General features: G+C 46.1%; 1 protein-coding gene across 2 annotated transcripts in view; it reads left to right on the plus strand.

Annotated features, from left to right (window-relative positions):
• Positions 1–22,112, plus strand: part of Dnah11 (dynein axonemal heavy chain 11) — a 260,465-nt gene that overhangs the window by 227,088 nt on the left and 11,265 nt on the right. For both annotated transcript variants that reach the window (XM_055607564.1, XM_055607563.1), the window contains 4 exons: positions 319–446; positions 3,812–4,039; positions 7,605–7,796; positions 11,032–11,151. In XM_055607564.1, the coding sequence (XP_055463539.1) occupies positions 319–446; positions 3,812–4,039; positions 7,605–7,796; positions 11,032–11,151 (668 nt within the window). The remainder of the gene's footprint in view (positions 1–318; positions 447–3,811; positions 4,040–7,604; positions 7,797–11,031; positions 11,152–22,112) is intronic.

The following is a 22,112-nucleotide window of genomic DNA, read 5'->3' on the forward strand; positions in this document are numbered from 1 at the left end:
CTTCTTTTTCTGAGGGAAAAACTCCTACGCCCTTGGGAGTTTAGAAAGCTCACTAACAATGCTGCCATCTATCAAAATGTCAACAGCTTCATTAGCATAAAAACACTGATGTCCACAGGCTTTTCCAAATGCTTGTAGGAGGATCTGGAGAGAGCCCACAATAACCAGTGGGAACAGTGAAGAGGTCATTAGGACACCTAGGAAGGTGCCGGTCGGGGGGGCGGGGGGGGGCAGCTGCGCCCAGAGAACTGCAGGCTCTCCTCCTCAGTGAACAGTCTCTCCCCACTCCTCCCCCTCCCCATGTGCTATCCCCAACAGGCAAAAGACTCGGCTTTACCATTGACTCCGGAAAGTTCCACAACGTGTCTCTAGGGCAAGGTCAGGAGCTGGTGGCTGAAATGGCACTGGAGAAAGCTGCCGCCGGGGGACACTGGGTCATCCTTCAGGTGAGTGTGAAGCCTTACTGGAAAACACCGGGCGTGAACCAGCAGAGAGGGGCCCTTATTCTAACTCAGGGTTACCCGAAGCCCCTCCCGCATCCACACTGCCTCAAGGTGAGGAAGGGAAGTGTGTGAGCGTGTACCAAGGTGTGCCACTGAGAATACAGCACGCCACAGATCTAAGGTAGGAGGTTTATGGGGGAGGGGAGGGCAAAGGCTGTCTCCAGAGTGGGATCATGAGGGAGAGATGCAGGCGGGAGGGGTGGCTGGCCTTTGATGCACAGCACCTGGCCCAGCTGTCAGGTGACTGGCATAGCTACTGTAGGTCCCTGAGGCAAGCCAGCAGGACTGCCTGAGTGCTAACACTAATGCCATAGTGTGGGAAGCTGTGTGTCACCTCAAAGTCACAGAACATTGTACACGTGCTCTACATATATATGCAATATGTGTACACAATACAGTACAGAAATTATACACACACACACACACACACACACACACACACACAATTCTACTTGTTCCCTAAGCAGTCACCCTCTGTTTGCTGGTAAAGCAGGCAATCGGAATAGACCACCACTCCAGCCCCTTCTAGAGCAGATACACACAGGTCCAAGAGTCTATAGCCCAGGGTCCTGTGGGGTGATCTTCTTGGCCCACGACTCTAGGAAGAGTGCCAGAGACCCTGGAGCACAGGTGAGCTCGGCGGCCAGGGAGCTCGAGCAAGCCCTTCTAGCTGTAAAAGTGCTGGATATTTGGTGTGTGATACCGTCAGCCAAAGGTTCTTAGGCGGGCAAGTTACGAAATATTCTGTCCCCAGTCACTATGGCGAAGCTCTGAGGTAGATGTAGATGTGAGGAGCCGGCAGTTCTCCATGTAGATGTGAGGAGACCGGATCTCAGTTCTCGCCCATTGAGGTGGCGTGGCAAAGTCACTGCTTAGTGCCGCTCTCTTCCAAAGGCACAGCACTGGCTGTCTAGTAGTTTCCAGCATAGAGACTTGGTGCACATTTCTGTTTGACATGACCTGGATTCATGCAGAAACTGCCCCCAAACACCAAGCAGAGTCCTGTCTGCAGGAAAGGACCATCCCGGGTTGGTGATGCTCTCTGATGGATGAGGTCTCATTAAGACCTTTGCTTGGTCCCTTTGTGAGGCTCAGAGTCAACTGGGTAACAGTAAAGGGGTTGGCTCTCAGAAGCACAGCTGCTGCTCAGACATGGCAGACACATCAAAGTCTGGAGTAGACACAGTCTACTCTAAGTTCTCACACATCCCAAAGCTCAGACTGCAGACAGAGCAGCCAGGATGTGACCCTCAAGCCTGTGGCTCAGGTAAGTGGTTCCTCCCATCTGAATGCTCTGTGAGCGTCTAGTTAGCCACTAAAATCCAAGCTGCCAGGTTATCACTAAAAAGAAATCTTGAAAGGCTTTGTTACAGCATAGGCCTGCTTTGAGATTTCTATTCCAGACCTGAAGACACAAAGTAGAATCTGTTTGGGCAAGTGTTTGCTTCTTGCCCACAAATAGGATCTGGAGAGGAGAGCCCATACCAAGCCTTCAGCCATTCTGGCTTCTACAGGTTTTTAAATCCCTTCATTAGATAAAAGAAAAGGCAAGACTTTGAAGGAAGACTAGACCCACGTAACAGGAATGTGTTACGTTGTTTCTGATTTATAGGAAGTTATATTTAATCTGATATGGACGTGCATGCCAACTAATCTATATCTACAATACAGTGGGTGCCAATCAACGAATTCCCATCTCAGATGATTGTTACTGTAAGTTAGCACAACCTCCATCAGACTGTTGTTAGCATTTTCCTGGAGTCCACAATCAAGAAAGCAGTCGCCAATGCAGCAGAGTGGGAACTATGGATCTTATATGCACACACATGACTTGTGAGTGAACCTAACAAGCCTTAGAATCATTTCCCATGAGCACGTGGGTGCCAGTAAAGACACGAGGGTCCTAACCATTGCACAGGCTTCCAGCCCCCTAACTTCAAAGTCATCGCCTAGAGTATTCTTGCATTTGTTTCATGCAAAATTTTCCAGTTAGACTGCGTATGGGAAATAAACGAGATAGTAAAGCCATTGTTGTGTCACTCACCTTCACACTTAAAGTGGCACACTTAGGCGTGACGTGTTCTGTCCTGATAAGCAAGCAGCAAGCATGCCCAGGCTGAGTGCTTACTCCTCCTCCTCCTAGATTAAGGTTCCGGCCCTGCTAAACCCAGTGTCCCAGGCTGCCTCACTTCCTTAACACACGCTTACTTCCTCAGTGGAAGTGGCTGGAGTGTCCCTGAGGTAGGGCGGCCACAGTTAGCCCAGAATGCCCCCTGTCCAGTGCTTCACGGGGATGAACGCAAAGTGACCAGACTGGCATAGGCCTTTTTGCACACCGACCTCAGAGTACACTGGGCTATTCTTCTTTCTGAGCTGACTTCCTGTTTTTGTAACTGGTAATACATTTTACTGGGGTTTTTTTCCTTTTAAAAATAATAACATATACATAGGTATAATATTTTAATCCCCAATCAGAACCTCTTCAGGGCCAGTGAGGTGGCTCCGTTGGTAAAAGAGCTTGCTGTACAAAGCTGACAATACCTACAACCCACCGTGGAAGGAAAAGAGTGAACTTTCAATCACCTCTGACACACACACACGCCCACCCACACACACACCCACACACACCCACACACGTATGTGTGTATATGTGCCCACGCACACACATTAATAAATGAAAGGACCCTGGAACATCAGATTTGTGATTCATGAAAAAGCTATGTTGAGAGAGAGGAAAGAATGCGTGCGTCCGTGAGAAGGGGTAAGTTTAGTGACTACACTGGGGTTCAGGAGTGTGGGAGGGACACACAGGACCTCAAAAAGAATGACAGCTCCTTTTTAGCTAGTCTCTCTTCCCTTCTCTGTGCCTGCATGCTAATGAGGCGTTGGAAGAGAGGAGGCGAGAATGGAGGGAGGGACCAGGTGCATCATGCCTGCTAGAGCTGAGTCTTCGTCAAGCCGCCCTGAACTACGTCAGGGAAGCTGTAGGGAGCTCCATCCTGGAAGTGACAGAACTGTCACCTGGATGGGGGGCTTCACACCCTACAGGGCTTTCACAGGGTCCAGTGTGGTCAGTGGTCCCCTCCACCCAGGCGCTCACTCTTATTTTCCTACATAAAAACGAAGAAGCGGGGCATGATGGCACACACTGTTAACCCCAGCACTGAGGAAGCAGAGGCAGACAGGTCTCTCTGAATTCAAGGCCAGAAACACATCATGGCTCTCTGGGCTGTCAACATACCTACATATACGAAAAGGTTCCAATGCTGGGACTCAAGTCAAATCCCGGAACGCCCTGTGTCTTGCAGAATGTCCATCTGGTGGCCAAGTGGCTGGGAACTTTGGAGAAACTCCTTGAAAAGTTCAGCCAAGGCAGCCACAGAGACTACAGAGTGTTCATGAGCGCTGAGGCGGCGCCCTCCCCACAGGAGCACTTCATCCCTCAGGGCCTCCTGGAGAATTCCATCAAGATCACCAACGAGCCGCCCACGGGAATGCTGGCCAACTTACACGCTGCTCTGCACAACTTCGATCAGGTAATAGTGCAGCTGCTGCTCTAACAGAGCTGCCTTCTCAAGAGGATGCGGGCTTTCTCAGCTCCTGAGTCTTATGCAGATGAGGGGGTGTGTGAGTTGTCTTCTGGAGAGGCTGCAGGCCCTCAACTCATGACTCTTATGCAGATGAAGTGAAGTGTATGTGTGTGTGTGTGTGTATGTGTGTGCACATGTGTGCACACAAGCATGTTTATCCATGTGCATGTATGTGCCCACATGTGCTCATGGGCATTGCTTTTTCTTCCCTTTCTTTCTGACTTGGTATGTGTTGATGGTAAAGTAACAGGTTCACTGTGACACATTCACGCATGTACACAGTACACACTGATCATATCCATTCCCCATTACTCTCCCCTGTGCCCCTTTGCTGGTGCCCTCTGCCCATTCTGTCCACATGTGTATTAATTACTCTTGGAAGAAACTTTCCCTGCTGCTGTTTTAATGACTAGGAATGCATCTATGTCTCACCTAAAATTAAGAAACTACAGTGTGAGCTCAGAAACACCAAGACCCCGCTTCTGGAACGTGCACCTCCTGGGCATCGTCTCGGCACAGAAGGGAGCTGCTGAGGGCAGTAGTGATGGTGCGGGGCGGTGACCGAGGAAGCTGTGGGCTTGGCTTCCATGTTATAGCTGAGATGAATCCTGTGGTAGAGGCTGGTCACCACAACCAAGTGCCTGTCAGGAACCTCTCAACAGCTGGGGCTTACTGTGAGGTGACCCTGGTGGGCAGCTCCATCCATTACCCAGAAGCAGGTCCCTTGCAGTGGAAAGAAAACGCCCCTCACAGGTGCCACGCGTGGCCCCCAGCTGCTTGTGCCCTTCCCAGGAGTTACAGGAGGCGCACATTGCTGGAAGAGCTCTGTTCCTGTTTTCCTGCTCACGCCCGTGGTCGTAACTCGCGCAGGATGGACTTTCATGCCCTGGGAACCATATGCTAAACTAAATGCTGCTTTCTGTAAGATGACTTGGTCATCAAGTTTCATCACAGTGATGCAAAGTAATTACCACACCCTTCAAAGCTTGTGTGTGCCACACAGTAGTGTCGCCAGCCCAACCCGACTTGCTCCTCCTGGCTGCGTTGCCTTCGCACGCTCACAGGAGGCGGGAGGAGAGGCGGCCACATCCATGGCGCTGACAGAGGACGGAGAGAAGTGTGGCAGAAGGATCATGTCTGTTTCCAGCGGAGACATTATCCAGAGTAATGTCAAGTCACAGCTTTCCTGTGGAGCACATGTGCCAATGTGCCCAGGAGGAACTGGACACCAAGGCAATACCAAATCCTCCATAAATTGTTTTTTCTATATACACATGTGTACACACATATGATAAAGTTCAACTTGCAATTTTACCACAATTAACAATAGTAAAATGGAAGTCATAACACTCTAATATAACAAGCAATTTAGAATATGACAATTATGTATTTCTTTTATAACAGTTGACCACAGACAACTACAGAAAATGAAAACTACAAAATCTGAAAAGAAAATAGCAAGAGACTGGACGTAATAGAACTTTTTACTTCATAGGCCAAAGTTAATCACAGTGCCTTAAATCTGTAGGGGTTTTTGCGGGGGAGGTTGCATGTGTGAGCACATATGCACATGTGTGTTACATGGTCCTGATTGTGCAGTTTTGTCCTTTTTTTATGTTTACTTTGTGTCTTCTTGACATGGTTTTGTGTAGGCTTACCTTAACTTTCTTGTGGTTGAGGCAATGTTGAACTTCTCCTCTTGCTGCCTCCACTAGCCACATGCTCGGGGCATCACAGGCTGCACCATGATGCTGTTTGTGCTGTGCTGGGACCACATTCAGGGCTTTGTGCAGGACAGGCAAGCATTCCACCAACTGCGCTGCATCCCAGCCTGTTGGTCTGTTTTCTGATACTTATTTGCTCATCACTTGATGGACAACTGTTTCAAAATATGGAGTGGACAGGACCACACTTCTGAAATGCCTGGTTCACATTTTCTTCCCGTAATACTTTTGCCACAAGAACTTAACCCAATCGGCACTGGCTCTTTTTTTAAACACTGAAGATAAAACACAGTTACATATGATAATAGATTGAATCATTGTCGCAGATATGGTACCTTGGGTTTTATGTGATTAATGCAAGTGGCTACTTAGTATCTTGTCAGTTTATAGTTCTAATATGAAATTTCAAATATAGTTTGTTTCTTAGAAATACCACACACTTAAAGTTAATATTTTTTTTATTAAAAATTATATGGTTTATCTTCTTTTACCCTCCTGCCTTTTATTTGATGTTTAGTTAAGGAAAAGTTTATTTTTGGTCATCATACAGCTCTTACCCCCATGAACTACCTAAAAATAGCCTAATTTAGAGCAATTTAGGGATTCCCTTGGCTCTGAACTACATGTAGACGATTATAAAACTATTTAGCAAAGCTAGTTCTGCGGCAAGTATTATCAGCAGAAATGGGACCCTTCCCTGGGGATGGCCCACAGCAGTACACCCAACCGCAAAGCCCCCTGGGAGTCCAGACATAGTCTTGTCTCAGGGTTGCCAAATAGGTCTGTGGCCAGAGTGGTTAGAGACATTTTAAACGTAAACTGGCTGTGGTTGACAGGAGAAGCAGGCAGCAAGGCGCGGCCTGGGCACTGCCGTCCCCTCACATCTGTTCAAAGAGCATCCCTAACTTCTTTTTCTTGTTTGAGGAGTTTGAGAATGGCTAAAGTACTTTTATGATATAGATCAGATGTTTTCTACCTCTGTATTTGCTGCTCTGCCCTGTCAGTGTGGCCTACTAGGACCCAGACCTCCAATGTACAGAAATCCCGCAGGTCCAGTCCACACCCCAAGCTCCATATGCCACTCAGTCGTCTTGATAGCAATTGTTCCTCAGCTCATGGAAGACCATGTGTCCTGGGTTAACTAAAGTACAGATCAACTGCTGTGGCACATCGAAGCAGGGATGGTGACTGAGCTGAGTGCTGAACTCTAGCACGCAGGAGGGAGGTTCTTGGTTCAAACACCAGCAGCACACAATGAGTGCACAGCGGATCAGATTCTAGTGACTACACCAGGGTGGCAAGGCGCTCTCTCATGCACGTCGGGCTGGCCTGACATGCCACCCACGCACTAGCACCCGGAAATGAGTGCCCCCATTTTCCAGAGCACTTAGGGAAGCTGGGAGAATGTACAAGAGCCTGCGATTGATCCCTGTACCCCACGAACCAGGCACAGCAGCCTGTAATGCCAGCGTTTGGGAGGCAGAGGCAGGACAGTCCAGAGTTCAAGGCCAGCTGTGCCTACATAGTGAGGTCCTGCTAGCCTGAGGTACATGAGACCCTGTCCCAAAAAGGAAAGGGAAGGAAGGAAGGAAAGAAAGAAGGAAGGGAGAAAGAAAGAAAAGAAAGCAGTTTTCCTCTTACTTCCGCCCCAGGCAGAAGCCAAATGGTCTCGACTTGTCTTGGGCAAACGGCTGATCACTCTGAAGCCATCCACAGGGGTGATGGGAATCTGGGTCCTTACCCACTGGACAGAACATTAATCAGCCACATCTTGTCATTCCTCTCAGGACACTCTTGAGATGTGCTCCAAGGATCAGGAGTTCAAGAGCATCCTGTTTTCGCTGTGCTACTTCCACGCCTGTGTGGCGGGGAGACTGAGGTTCGGGCCTCAGGGCTGGAGCCGAAGCTATCCTTTCAGTGCGGGAGACCTCACCATCTGCACCCACATCCTCTACAACTACCTAGAGGCCAACCCTAACGTGAGTGCTCTGGTTGGAGGGCCCCTCCAAGGAGTTTGTCAGCCTTTGGGTGCTAACAGAATGGACCACACTTTCCTTTTTGAAGCTACTATGGAAATAGCCAGCATCACATAAGCATTTCCGGCCAAGTGTGCAAATAAACCAGATTAAAGGTTTTCATAAGATGGGTTAAACCAGTTCTACATCAAAAAAAAAAAAAAAATGTCCTTCATTATGTTAACCAAAACAGTGGTTTACATGTGCGTGTATGCCAGATTCATTAGGCAGGTAATGAAGCATTTGCACAAATGTAATTACATACAGCGGTTCTGACAGTTCATAACTGCATTAGTAATCGCCACAATTAGCTCTGATGATGGAAGCAATTCCCAGTGTGTCACGTGTGTAAATAATGGTGCCGTTCCCGCATATGTCACCATCATCCGTTAGAGACGCCACCTTCTGGGACTTTCTTGTAACCTTCACCTTGATTTGAAGTTAAAGGTAGATGGATGAATGTATCCAGGGCTAAAACACATTTTGCCCATGGGAATTGGAAAGCCTCATCAGGAACAGTTGTGTAAACTCTCCAACCAAATGACCGGTTGCAGAGGAGAAGGAGGATGTCCTCCCTAAGGAGGACGGAGCATCATTTCCACGAGGGGAACTTTTCCCATTAGGTGGCATCTGTGGGTATGTTGTCAAACCCGTCAGGAGCCTTCATCATCGGCTCCCCCCATGTTTCTGAGGAAGCAGCTGTTTGCTGCCTCTTGGTCCCCTTTGCCGCAGGTTTTCCACGCTGCTCTCCCAGGGTTTGGTGGCCGCCTGCTGGGACAGGAGACTCACATCGCACACACCGTGGGCTCTTTCTCCGTAGGGACAGATTCTGATGTGCTTTTCAAAGTCAATGGGCTTATATGGTTTGTGGTCAGCGGACCCTATCCTTTTCCTTGTTTCCTTCTTTGTCTTCTTTCTTTGTGTGTATTTCCTTTTTCGGTACTAGAGGCTGAATTTTAGGCTCCCCGTGTGCTAGGCCAGTACATGGTCACTGAGATGCGTCCTCTGCCCTGCTCTCAAGAAAGGTTTGTTTTCTGAACAAGGGGCTCACTATGTTGTCCAGGCTTGTTTTGAACTCTCTCTGTAGTCCATGCTGGTTTGAATTTCTGGCCTCGGGCTCCCGGGTAGCTAAGACTACACACACCACCAGGCCCAGCTGATCTCAACATGTTTTCTATAAACTATTCCACATAAAATTATCCTCACTGTTCTGAGGGAAGATAAAGATAATGCTCCCACTGCTGTCTCTGTAGCCGTCCATAAAGCTGGGTCCAGGGAGGCCGCTCAGTGGGTGGAGCTGTGCAGGTAACACACGTGGAGGGGAGACGGGAGCTGGCCTGTGCCTTCCTCCTCGCTGTGTGCACACGAGCACACGTCTGCGCCTGCCACCTGCACCACACCTGTGCACAGCTCACTGCAGACACAGGTTCTTAGAAAGCGAAGATCAGGCTTAGGAGAGAGAACTAATAATGGAAGAGAGCAGGCCTCGCTGGCTAAAGCGCTGAGGGAAGTATACTGACTACCTGTGGGTGCTCATTCACCCGGATTTGGAAGCCGAGTTGCGTCTGTTTCTATCGCTTCTGCTCCACAGAAGCTGTGTGCAGAGGACAGTGCCCGGCAGTCCGGCGACTTCTCTCATTTCTCATTCACACCGAACCAGCTTCAGAGAGAGACACATTTTAGGTTCATTTTTTCAAATTCCTGTGCACGAGTAGCAAGCACACTGGAACAGCCTCACAGTTTGACTTGTGCTGTTCTGGCACGCCCCGCCACAAGAGGCTGTAATTGTAGTTTGACGTGGCCTGTGGGAGGAGTGGGCTACCGCCGAGGGTGCCAAGAAAGGGAGCCTTTCCTGTCTAGAAAGGCTTCCTCGCAAACTGGCATGTTATGCAAACCCAGAGGCAGCGAAGGGGGAGCGGGGAGACGTGTGAACCCCGAGAAGCAGCGAAGAGATAGGCTGCTTTCGGCAATAGAATCTTGTATGACGGCTACTGCCCTCAGAGCAGTCCCGTGCCCGGTCCAGCCGCAGCTCAACCCGAGGCGGTCAGGAACAGGGATCAGTTTCCCAGGCTTTGAGAAAGAGACAGAAATTAAACATAGTTGTCCACCTGACGTTCTCTTTTCCCAAGTTGAAAAATAAAGACTTTAGATGAGCTGATGGTCCTGGGAGGGGTGTCACCTGCACACACCTGAGAAGAGCTCCTCAGCTGAGGAGCTGCCTCCTTCAGCTCGTCAGGGTGGATGCTGGGTACTCTGGACAGCGTCCTTCTGACCAGCGACTGATGGAGGCAGGTCCAGCCTGCTGTGGGTGGAGCCGCCCCTCAGCTGAGAGCCAGCAGGCAGCCTCCTGCATGGCTTCTGCCTCTCCTGCCCTGCCTTCCCTCCACGATGGACTGTAGCCTGTGGGCTCACTGAACCCCATCTGTCCCCCAAGCTGGTTTTGGTCAGTGTTTCACTACCGCAGTAACAGGTGAAGCAGAGCTGCAGGTAACACTTGGAGGTGCTGGGAAACGTGTCAGGAGTTCTGGATTAGATTCCAGTGTACAACTGTCCTGGACAGCCTGTTCCAATGATGACTCCTTTCCCCTAAAACCTGCAGTGAATTGCGGTGCTGCTGAGCTTTTGTCCAGTTTATCAGAATACACTGAAAACAATTCTCCCAAGAAGTCCTGCACAAAAACTCAGATGTGTCCGCACTGCTTTTAGCCCTGGCTGACTAGGCTGAGTGGGGCTGTTGGGGTAGAGGGGCTTATACCCCTGACCAGCCCAGCTGGTGCAGATGTTCTAGGCCGGGGAGTGAGAATTTGTGTGGCGCGATGGTGGCACAATTGACACGATGAGCAGCCGCATGGGACAGGCCTCTCTGTGAAGAGCTGCTTAGATCAATGTGGCCTGTGAGTGTGTCTGGGGAGAATTACCACACTTGGGCTAGGTGACCTGGGAAGACGTGTCCTGCACGTGGGTGGCAACACTGTTCCTGGCTCGGGCTCTAGACTGTAGAAGGTAGAGAAAGTAGACTGAGCATCGGCACAGCCATACTAAACACGCACCTCTGTTCTCAACTGTGGATATGACGTGGCCAGGTGCTTCAAGTTCCTGCCATCTTGAGTTACCCAAAATGATGGACCAACTGGAAATGGTGAGGAAGTAACGCTTCCTCCATGTTGCTTTTGTCTAAGTTTTTGTCTGTCCCTCCCAGGTCCCATGGGAAGACCTTCGGTACCTCTTTGGGGAGATCATGTATGGGGGCCACATCACAGACACCTGGGATCGGAAACTATGCCGAGTGTATCTAGAAGAATTCATGAATCCATCTCTGGTAAGACATTTAAAACATAATCTGCTGAGAAAGAAATTCTGATAAGAGTTTTTCAGATTATTTTTTACTATGTATGTAACCTTTAAATGTTTCAGAGGGTGCTGGCCTTTCTGGACCTTGTTGTTGAATATTAATAATTATTGATTTTTTTAGTTAAACAACCATTATCCCTAAACCAGCTGTATACCCAAATCACCACACAGAGACTAGGATGTATTTTGTTAACCTAGAGCACAATGCTGGGCAATAGTTACTCCATCCTAAAACTCCAAGCCTGTATAGTTTCCTCCCATTCAGATTTCCCACATGATACTTGCTTTTAGTCATATCGTGGGTCCGGTTCATCTCTCCTTGTGTTTCCAAGTCCTCTCCTGCTGATCTCTGCTCTCCCCTCCTCCCACACGCTTCTTTCTCCTCCCCTCCAGACCAGGATGTACCACCCTGTTCTCTCCTTTGCTCAGCATTGTGTCTGGTTGTTTTATTAACAATACAGAAAAGAAATGATGGCATGTTTACACAAACATGAGACAGGTTATACTTAGAATAAGCATCACAAGGCAATGTCTGAATTGAAACCAGATAGTGGGGTAGAGAAATCAGCATTTGAATGAACAAGGATAAATTGTATACATTTCAAAAGAACATTATACCACCATTTCCCCCTTTAAGTCCAATAAAAGGCTCCTTTTCCTTTAATACAATAATAATTTTATAAAACAGTTATGAAAACTGTTAGGTAAGATTTACATGTGCAATGTCCAGTCCATGTGCATTTGGCAACTTGGGAGAAAGTGTCTGATTGTCCCATTTTGACAAGTGTAGAGTTCTATACCTAAATTAACTTTTATCCTTATTGGTATTACCTACATCTTCTAAAATTCAAAACACCTTAAGCTTAATTGTGGCTCTATTAACTGTTTGCTCTTCAACCCCACCAGAGACTTGAGAAGGAATAAAATTAGTTACTGGAGTAAATAGGAAGTGCATGTTAGCAGCTTCCAAAAATAAAAAATAAAAACTTGACAGGGACAGTTTGCTGCCTGAACAGTCACCCACAACTCTCTATAACGTTGAAGCATCATCTTCAGCCTTCTGGCTCAGAATATTAGAGAGACATATATGTGAAGCTGTAAGATCTGGGGTCTCACAGCTCAGGAGTTCAAGATCACGCCCTTCCCAGAAACTCCCACAGACCACGGATTCATTGCAAAAGCAAGAGGTTTATTAACCATTGCACAATGGGGTCACCCCTGCTGGTGCTCAAGCTTGGCCAGTCCTGCCAAGTGTAGATGCAGCTGCAATTGAAGGTGGGGGTGGTTAGCTCATCCTTTGGCTGGAGGTCAGGAGATACTTAGAAGAAGGATTGAGGCCGTCTGGGTTCGTTGCTAAGAAACACTAACTTGAAGACAAGGGTCTGGTTGTTCTTTTTGCTGAGTGACGGTCATTGCTTGCTTGCTTTTCTTATATCTGTCCTCACAGATAGAGTCACATTCCTCCATTCTCTGGAAAGGTACTAAGAGGCTTTAGCTTAACCTGAACCTAAAACTCAAAACTATAGGCTTTAGAAGACATACAGGTTACAAAGTTAGTCTAACCCTTTCAAAGCAGGAACTATTTAGGACTTGCTTACCCTGTCTTGGCAGAGTTTGGCAGTCGACTTGTCCTGCATTTAAGCTTGCCCATTTTTGGCAGAATTCTGTCTGTTGTGACGTGAGGGGATTTTCTTTACCCGAGTGGCTCGTTTGCCACATTTGAAGCCATCTCCGTATGGGGGTTCTTTGATGCTCATCATCTTCTTTGAGGTAGGCGGGTGCTGCCAGGAAATGACTTGTCTCATTGTCAAAGAATCTTTAAAATAATAAAGACACTTCTAAATGCCATATTCTGTAGGTCTCTGAAGTTTTTGGAGACTACCTATCTTTATGTAATCAAATTGTCTACAAAATCATATCTGTCTGTTAAACCTAGGATGTATATATATACTCCTGTGATAAATTAGATTAGTGTCTGACATGACTGTAAGTTGATTAACTAGCAATTAACTTGCATTACCTGATATTCTAACCAGTTTTTGATAGTAGTTTAAAAGTATTGGAAGTAACCTTGAAACTTTGTCATTATACTAAAGCTTATACCAATGTATCAAGAACACTTATTTTGCATCAATATGCAAATCCTATACCATAGTTAAAATTAACCTTATTTGAGAACAACAAATAAACCCTAAGTTGAGTAGATTCAATAATCTACCTTTTGTCTTATTTCTTATTGTTGCATCAATATGCAAATCCTATACCATAGTTAAAATTAACCGTATTTAAGAACAACAAATAAAACCTTGAGTAGATTCAATAATCTACCTGTTGTTTTACTTCTATAAGATATCCCTGTATATTCCTTGTTTCACTCTGAATACGACCATTAATAATTATAAACATCTCCCAGTGACAAACAACATTCACAGCCACAGAAAACAACAACAACAACTACTCAACCTTCTTTAAGGAAAACTGGACATCATTCTCATAGATTTCTTCTAACTGACAGTTTGGACGTATAGAAATCCTATTAAGGGGCCCAAAGAAAATTGGGAAAAAATGGTTAATTAAGCAAGCAATGACATTTGTGGTCCAGTCTTTGAATGTTAAGAAATTTCGGGCTTAATAAAAGTCCTCTTTGAAACAGTCTAAAATGCTGGACAAATTAAATTTAGTAGTTTTCTTCAAAGTTCTTTTGAAGCAGGCTTTGATGAGTGTCTTTCACTCATATCGTCATCTCGGAGGCACAGATATGCTTGTCACAGGAAGCACAGTCCTCAGGCGGGTCCAGGCTCTTTCTCTCGATGGCTGATGGTCAAGGACATTGGGGAGGCAAGCTGGCTTGCAGCTTGCTTGGGCTCAGGGCTCTGCTGCTCACTGGGGAGCTTGCCCCTCCACACTCAAGGATGCGCTCCCTTTCATCCTGGTCCAGCTGCTGTACGTTAGTCTCAAGTAGGAAGACTGAAGAAGGCACATAAACTTTGGTCCCTGTTTTGCTTTTCACCAAAATCCTTGGTCTCTGGAACATGTGCCTCAGGCTGCAAAAGTTAAGGTGACTTCCATAAAGCCTGAGAGCAGTTCTGCTCTTGAACAGGTGCGATGCTCCACATTATGTGCTGAAGGCAAAGGGAAACAGAGAGTTTGTTAACTGTTTGTATGTCTGTAGCACAACAATCTCTTTACATAATTTTGCTTATTATAGTTCTTTCTGAATTTAAAAGTATCTGAGTAAGTAAGCAATTCTTTCAGAATTTAAAAATAAAAGAAACGGAATTTAAAAGTATCCACAACATTTTCAGTTACAGTAACAACACATTAATAAATTACAATTAACAAAATTTTTATATTTGCTTAAAAAATCATTTATGAAATGCTAACTTCCAGATTATCTGGAAAACTAAAGATACAAGTTGCTAGAAATCTGGCATCCTAATCAAATTCTGATTTTTAAAAGTATATAAAACGTCCCTCAAATTACCCCAAGTCCCACTGTAGAAGTGCTTATTTCACCCTTTTCATAAGGTTTTAAGTTTACAACTTGCTAAACATTTTACCCAAACACGGGAAAACTGCCTGGAAATGCATAGCACAGTGAAGTAGGACAGCATCACTTCGGCCCTAGCACTGAGACCTGCAAACTGGACTTTTCTAAGTTGCATAGCTGCAAGGTGGTCCCTGCTAACAAGCTATGGCTCAGTTTTACTTCAGAAGAGACAATGTATTTAAACTGAAGTTCAGCAGACTGATCTACATTTACTCTTTCAATGGACCAAAAAACCCCAAGAACATTAAAACGGCAGCTCTACAGAACTTAATGAAAAGTAAATCAACTTTGCAATTAGTTTACTTTGGCATCTGAATACAAAATGTTTATCAGTGTCATCCATGCAGTGACTATTCCAGGATGTGCAGCATTTTCAAAATCCCTGTGTGTCCCTTATATGCCAGTTTCTTTCCCCCATAAATTAACAGGCAATCCTTTAATGATGAAAGGTTTAACAGTTCCTGAATTTTTGACCTCATCTTTCTAGGTAAGCATTTGAGAACTAATGCCTGATTCCCTGAAGGCGGGTAATGGTAGGCCCTTTAGGCTAATTCTGGGGTCTGTAGTTTTTTACCCTCTAGGTCCCAGGTTACCCACTCAGTCCCAAACCGCTATATACAAAGTACCACTTTCAGGAAACCAGGGACAATTAACATCTACTTGATTCTAAAGAGTTCAGCTTTCAAACCCAACTCCTCGTGGCTTTGTTAAAGAGGTTTTTTTTGTTTGTTTGTTTGTTTGTTTGTTTTTCTCTCTACCTAAAGAAACTGCCTCTCTAGGGTTTGTATATATCAGTTTTTGTTTTTCTGCAGCCTGCTGGAGGCCTTGCTGCTTGCTCTGCAGGGGTTCTGTCTAATCAGTAATCTGTGAGCTCCTAGTTTAGGAACTGCCTTTGCTTTGTTTTCGAGGAACAGAACTAAAAAACTGCTCTACAGTTTTACTTTCTATATAAGTTCTTGCTATCTTACTGTATATTCTTTCATATGTTGGACACTATTTGTTGTTGAATATTAAAATTTATTATTGACTTTTTAGTTAACCAGCTGTTATTCCTAAATCAGCTGTATACACAAATTACCACACAGAGACTAGGATTTATTAAATTAACGCAGAGCACAATGCTGGGCAATAGTTACTCCATCCTAAATCTCCAAGCCCGAATAGCTTCCTCCCATTCAGATTTCTCACATTATATTTGCCTTTAGTCATATCTTAGGTCTGGTTCATCTATCCTCACGGTTCCAAGTCCTCTCCTGCTGACCTCTGCTCTCCTGCTCCTCCCACTCACTTCCTTTCCTCCCTCTGGACTGGGATGTCCCACCCTATTCTCTCCATTGCTCAGCATTGGCTGGTTGTTTTAATTGACAATACAGAGAACAAATGGTGGCATGTTTACACAAACCTGAGACAGGTGATGCTTAGAATAAACATCACAATGCAATGTCCATATTAAAACCAGATAGTGGGGTAGTGGGGGAGAGAAATCAGCATCTGAATGAACAAGGATAAGGTGTATACATTACACAAGAACACTATACCAACAGTACATGCATTCTGCTATTCCTTTTGGAGGTTTGGGAAGGTGTTAAGTGTAGACTGGCTGGATCATCGTAACAGCCCTGTGAATGGGGCTGAGATGACACTCCTTCTCCGTTGCACAGACGGAAATACTAAGCTACTGTGATTTGCCCCATCTCTCAGTGAGTGTGGCCATGAACTTCAGCAGAGCATAAATCCTGGGATTTCACTCCAGGATTCACTTTACTAACTTTGTTGTTGTTTTCCTCCTGCATAAATCATAAATTAATCTTAATTTTTATCAGTAACATTTTAGCTCAGTAGATGTATGTTCAGAGCGTCTGTGGTTCTTGAGTCTGTAAGGTGGGGACTCAAGCTTGCCTGAATCCATGCAAAAGTGGGTTAGAGCATTTCACTGGGGCACTGAGTGGCTGATGGACCAACTGAGACCAACCTCTGTTTCTCATGTGTCTGAACAAAAGAACCAACTCCAACAAGTTGTCTGGCCTTGCACACGCACATTGCTGCATGTATGTGCATGAGTGTGCACTCACACAACACACATGTACACACCCTAAATAAATGTGACAAAACATGTCATATATTTCATAACTACAGTTATAATTTTTCTATTTAAAATAAAATGATTCTATAAATACAGTAAAACAGTGAGATATCAGCCATGTGTGATGTGATGAAGTTACTTGGGTTTTGCTTCAAACAAGCTATAAAAAATGATAAAACAAGACCTGAAGAGATGGCTCAGAGGTTCAGAGCATGGACTGTTCTTGCCAAAGACCTGGCTTCAGTTTCCAGCTCCCAAGTCAGGCAGCACAGAACAGCTCTGAGTTCCAGAGGACCTGACACTCTCTCCTGGCCTCCCCAGACACCTGTGCCCACCTGGACCTTCCTCCACACAGAAACGCACAAATAATTAAAAGTAAAATCGTTTTGCAAAATGAGATTATTACCCAGGCAGTGATGGCACACGCCTTTAATCCTGGCGCTAACTCGGGAGACAGAGGCAGGAGAATCTCTGTGAGTTCGAGGCCAGCCTGCTCTAAAGAGAGTTCCAGGATAGGCAGGGCACAGAAAAACTCTGCCTTGCAAAACAAAAACAAAACAACAACAAAAATACATAACAAAAAGAGGTTTTATTACCATAGGACTATGGAGTTCCTGTTGTTTTATGTGTGGGAACAAAACAACATAGTTAGGTTTTAAAAATAAGGAACAACACAATAATCCTTATTGTTTCTGTGAGGAAGGGGTAGATTACCACTGGCAAAATTTTAAGAGCAAAATCTCCTTGTTCTCCTTGGAATGAACTCTGTGTCTGTGTCAGATGGCTCTGGACCTGCCTGTGGTTTCTGGTGTTTGGTTTTTGGCTCTTGTCCTAGGGTAGCTGAGGTGGTGGCTCTGCCTTTCTGGTGCTCACTTGCTCTCATATGGCATTCAAGTTCGCTGTGACAAAACATCATGACCAAGACAACATATAAAAGAAAGCAACCAACTGAGTTTGGCTTCACAGGGTTAGAGTTCGTGATGGCAGAGCAAAGCCATGGTGGCAGGAACAGCCGAGAGCTCACACACCGATCCAGAAGAGGCAGATGGAACATGGCAGTCGTCTTCCAAAACCTCGACGTCTGCCCCAGTGATCTACCTCCTCAGCAAGGGAGCATAGGCCTCCTAAGCCTCCCCAAAGAGCTACAGTGAAGATCAAGCTTTCAAACATAGGAGCCTCGAGCAGCCGTTCTTGTCCAGCCCACGAGAGCCATTTCCTAGTTCTTTCTTGAAAACTCAGGGGCTTGTGTTATTCAGCTTCCTGTCATCATGACAAAATGCCAGGGACAGGCGGCTTAACAGGAGAGCTGTTTGATTTTGGCCTCTGGTTAAAGCAGTTGTAGCCCACGGTTCCATACATGGGAACACATGACCTAGCAGGCATGTTTGCTTCATGGTAGGTGAGGAGAAAAAGAGGTCAGAGGTCCCAGTACCCCTTCACAGACATGCTCCTAGTGGTCTCATTCACTTCCACTGGCCTCCAAGATCCTCGGGGCCTCCCACCTCCCACAAGGGCTGCAGAACAGTGGCAAGGCCTTCCTTTCCAGGGGTTGGGATGATAATTCCAAACCATGGCAGCACCCTCTCCCATCTGTTCATCCAGACATTTCCACAGACACTAACTTCTTTTGGAACAGCGCTGGAAGATCATTTGTTGTGTGTTTAGTTCTGGTAATTAGAGCAAGCTTCTATTTACAGCTCTTCTAAATGCTTCTCGGAGAAGCCAGACTAGATTGCTAGTCTGGTCTATTTCAAGACGTTATGTAACCACGTACCAAGAGCAGTGTGTTAGAGTCTAGTCAAGCACTGTAACGGGCACCGATTGTTTTAACTTCCTTAAATAGTATTGACCAATATGAGGACAGCCAAAAGGAAACTAGAGCTCTCTGCTCTGTGACCATCCTTTATGTCCTTTGATTCAAAGGCTTCCAGTCTTTCTCTCGCTTAATGAGCACAATTTCCCACATCAGAAAGATTCTGTGCCATTGGAAAGGGTCCACTGTTCCTCAGAAGGGGCCAGAGGTCCCTTAGGAGGGGTCTGGGAGCAAGTTGCCATGGAAACATGGAAGACAGTGTTCTAGAGCCATCTTGACTGAGGCATATTTTTCCGAAGGATGGTGGAGGGTGAGGGCAGAGTGGGGAGCTCAGGGGCAGCCCCTTCCCTGGCTCTGGCCTGTTGCTAAGGATGGAAATAGCAGTGTCCTTCACCAGGCTGACTGGCCCTCATGACTGTAAAATAAATACAGGTGCAGGAACCTGAGGGGCATTGCTGGCAGGGGAGAGTGCTTCGGAAGGGCAGGCCTTCCCTGCAGACCTGGTGAGGTTCTGTGTGGAGATCCCTCCTCACCAGCTGGCCGCATCGCTGGGCAGTGGCACTGTTGTGTCACCAGGGAAAACGAGTGTGCTTGTTGACTCCCTGTCAGAAGCTGCAGGTCCCCCTTGTTCTGCTGTGGTGCAAATGTTTTCTGCTCAAGCTGTTGGTGTGCTCCAGCTCTCAGCATTGGCAGGACAGGACGCCTCCTGGCTCTTCCCGGCCCTCCTCACAGCTAATGCATCTATAAGTTAATAGTTGCTACTTGGGCACACTGAACTGGGTTAAAAATGCTGTTTCCAGAAGGCCAGGGTTCCTTTCAGTGACGTCTTAGTGTTCGAGGGATGAGCTCTTTCTTGGGTAGCCGAGCCTTCTAATGGGTCAGGTGAAGGGAAAAGCTAATTTTCTCACATGACAGAATGAACACAGTGTGCCACTTCTGGGGAAGGAGGCAACTGTCACTGGAGAGCCATCACAGACTGCCAGCTATTTGGATGACATAGGTAATGATTAGGAATCCAGGCTTAAAGCAGAAAAGCGAGCCCTGGGGGCGGGGGTGGCAAGTTCCAATGCTTGCATTTCTTGTGGAGCCTGACTTCTTCCTGAGCGGTGGCCTATCGCCTAGGAAACAAAGATGGCCAGCTCCAGAGCTGGGGCACAGGTGATGCTGGAGCAGGGTGCTTCTAAGTGGAGGGTCTCTTCTGAGTCATCCATTTCTGCAATATGCATTTCTTCCTTGACTGCGCACCACTCTTTAAAAAATGTCGTTTTGTTTTTATGTGCGTTTTTGTCTTCACTTATGCTCATGTACCTCATGTATAGGTGCCTGTGGATGCCAGAAGGTGTTGGGTCCCCTGAAACTGGAGTTACGAGCAACTGTAATTTGCTATGTGGGTGCTGGGAATCAAACCTGGGTCTGCTGGAAGAGTAGCCATGCTCTTCACTGCTGAGCCGTGTCTCTGGCTCCTGTGCACAGCTTTCTGATGATAGATAGAAACAGAAAGTGTTTATTGCGCACTTGTGCCCCAACAGGGGCAGCCAGTACCCCACAGGTGATGTGTTATCTTTCCACCACAGCCGTGAAGAACAGGTATGGCCACCTCATGTAAGCGAGAAAAGAACACTCTCGGACATAGATAGTGCTATACAGATATAGATATATATATGTATGTATATATACTGTATATAGATTTGTATGTAGATATATATATCTGTAAATATATACTGGCTGCACGTTGCGCTGGCTCGAGTGCCGATGTTTCAGTTGGGCAGAAGTCACCTTAGCAACGAGGTGGCATGTCCGCCCTTGGTTTTGTGTGCTCCACAGTCTAGCTTCACGCAGGACATCCCCATGTCTCTGGTTCTCTGTAAAACACATTGTCTTGAAAATTACAAATGTGTTTTTCAGCTCTATAGAAAAACTGACAATGGTCTTTCCATGTGAGTAATTTCTGAAAAACTCCCAGCAGCACTCAGCCATTGCACTCTGGACCCAAAGGCCATGTGCCAATGTGTTTGTTTAGACTTGTCATTTCTAAGTGGGTTTGGCAAGGCAGGCAAGGGGCTGGGCAGGTGGCTGGGTTGTTACTGAGTTCCAGGAAACTCAGTTTGAAAAGAACAATAGCCCATTGAGCCGGCACAGCTGGCAGTTCCTGGTTTCCCAGCTTCTATACCTGTACATGTTAATAATGTCCAATCAGATTCCTGTAAAGATGAATTCAAATCATTGGTGACAGCTTTGTGATGTGGAGGTCTGATTTGTCTATGCACAATTCCATTGATCCTTAAACTTTTAGTGAGATACAATCTGCCAACTTCTGGGTTGGACTATTATCATGCTGTTGGTGTGCAATTCTGTACACAGATTTTGTGTAGCCTTGTGCAGCCTATGGGACATAGAATTGTTGGGCCAGTTGGTAACTATGCTTGTTGCTTCGAGAAACCACAAAAGTGTTTCCACCAATGCATAAAGGTTCTGTTCTCCTTATACCCTAAAACTGCTACAATCCACATTAATTCTAGTCATTTTGATAGGACGAAACTGTGCCATGTTCCCAAAGATACTGAACATCTTGTCATGTGTTCATTGGTCATTTTTTATTTTCTTAGGAGAAATGCATGTTAAGAATGGGCTAATTCCTTGAGAATTTAGTACACCTTCTCAAATAGCTCTCCACTTGAAGCAAAGAAAGAAAAAAGGAAGGAAGGGCAGAAGAAAGGAAGGGAAGGAAGGAGGGAAGGATGGAAGGAAACAAGAAAGAAAGGAAGGCAGGCAGGAAGGAAAGAAGTCCCTATTGTGGAGAACTACAGTTAGGCCCCTCAACAGGAAGCAGTTTTTCCCAGTAGCCCCTCAGCAGAAAGGCTGAGTCTGAGTCAGGATTTAGAGGTGGCTCCGGTGGCTAAGGGAGCTTGCTTTGTATCATGAGTGCTGGAAGTCAGATCCCAACCCCTAAGAAACAAGGAAGAGCCTGTAATCCCAAAACTTGCAAACTGGGTGCAGGCCAGGATCATAGGTGGTTTCCAGCCTAGAGGACACCCAGTGTGCTCTTCAGGCCTCTGAACATGCCTGCACCACTGTGTGCACATATATTCAGACACACAAGTTAACCAAAAGGAAAAAATAAGCCAAAGTTAGAGTAAATACACTCACACAGAACTTAGTTCTCTATAGGCAAGGGTTTGCTTTACCCATTAGTTACGACAGAACGATGAAAGAACTTATAAAAGCCACAATTCAATCTATCTTTCAAAGAATTCCAACTGCAGAAAACCAGAATCTGCTGGGGTCTGGATGTTAGGGAGCAACTGGGTGGTGCCAACACGATGGAAAGCATCTGTGCTTTGCCGGGAGATGACTTAGCGGTCTGTTTACAGCTGAGAGAATGAGATCTTATGTTGGTCAAGTTGCTAAGCAAAGGACAGCAGCAAGCTAAGGAAAAGGGCATCACTTAGCATCACTTAGGGCTTGGTGGCCTTAACAATTACG

This window comes from Psammomys obesus, unplaced genomic scaffold (genome assembly GCF_907164565.1).
Source record: "Psammomys obesus unplaced genomic scaffold, mPsaObe1.curated_primary_1811, whole genome shotgun sequence".
Lineage (NCBI taxonomy): Eukaryota > Metazoa > Chordata > Mammalia > Rodentia > Muridae > Psammomys > Psammomys obesus.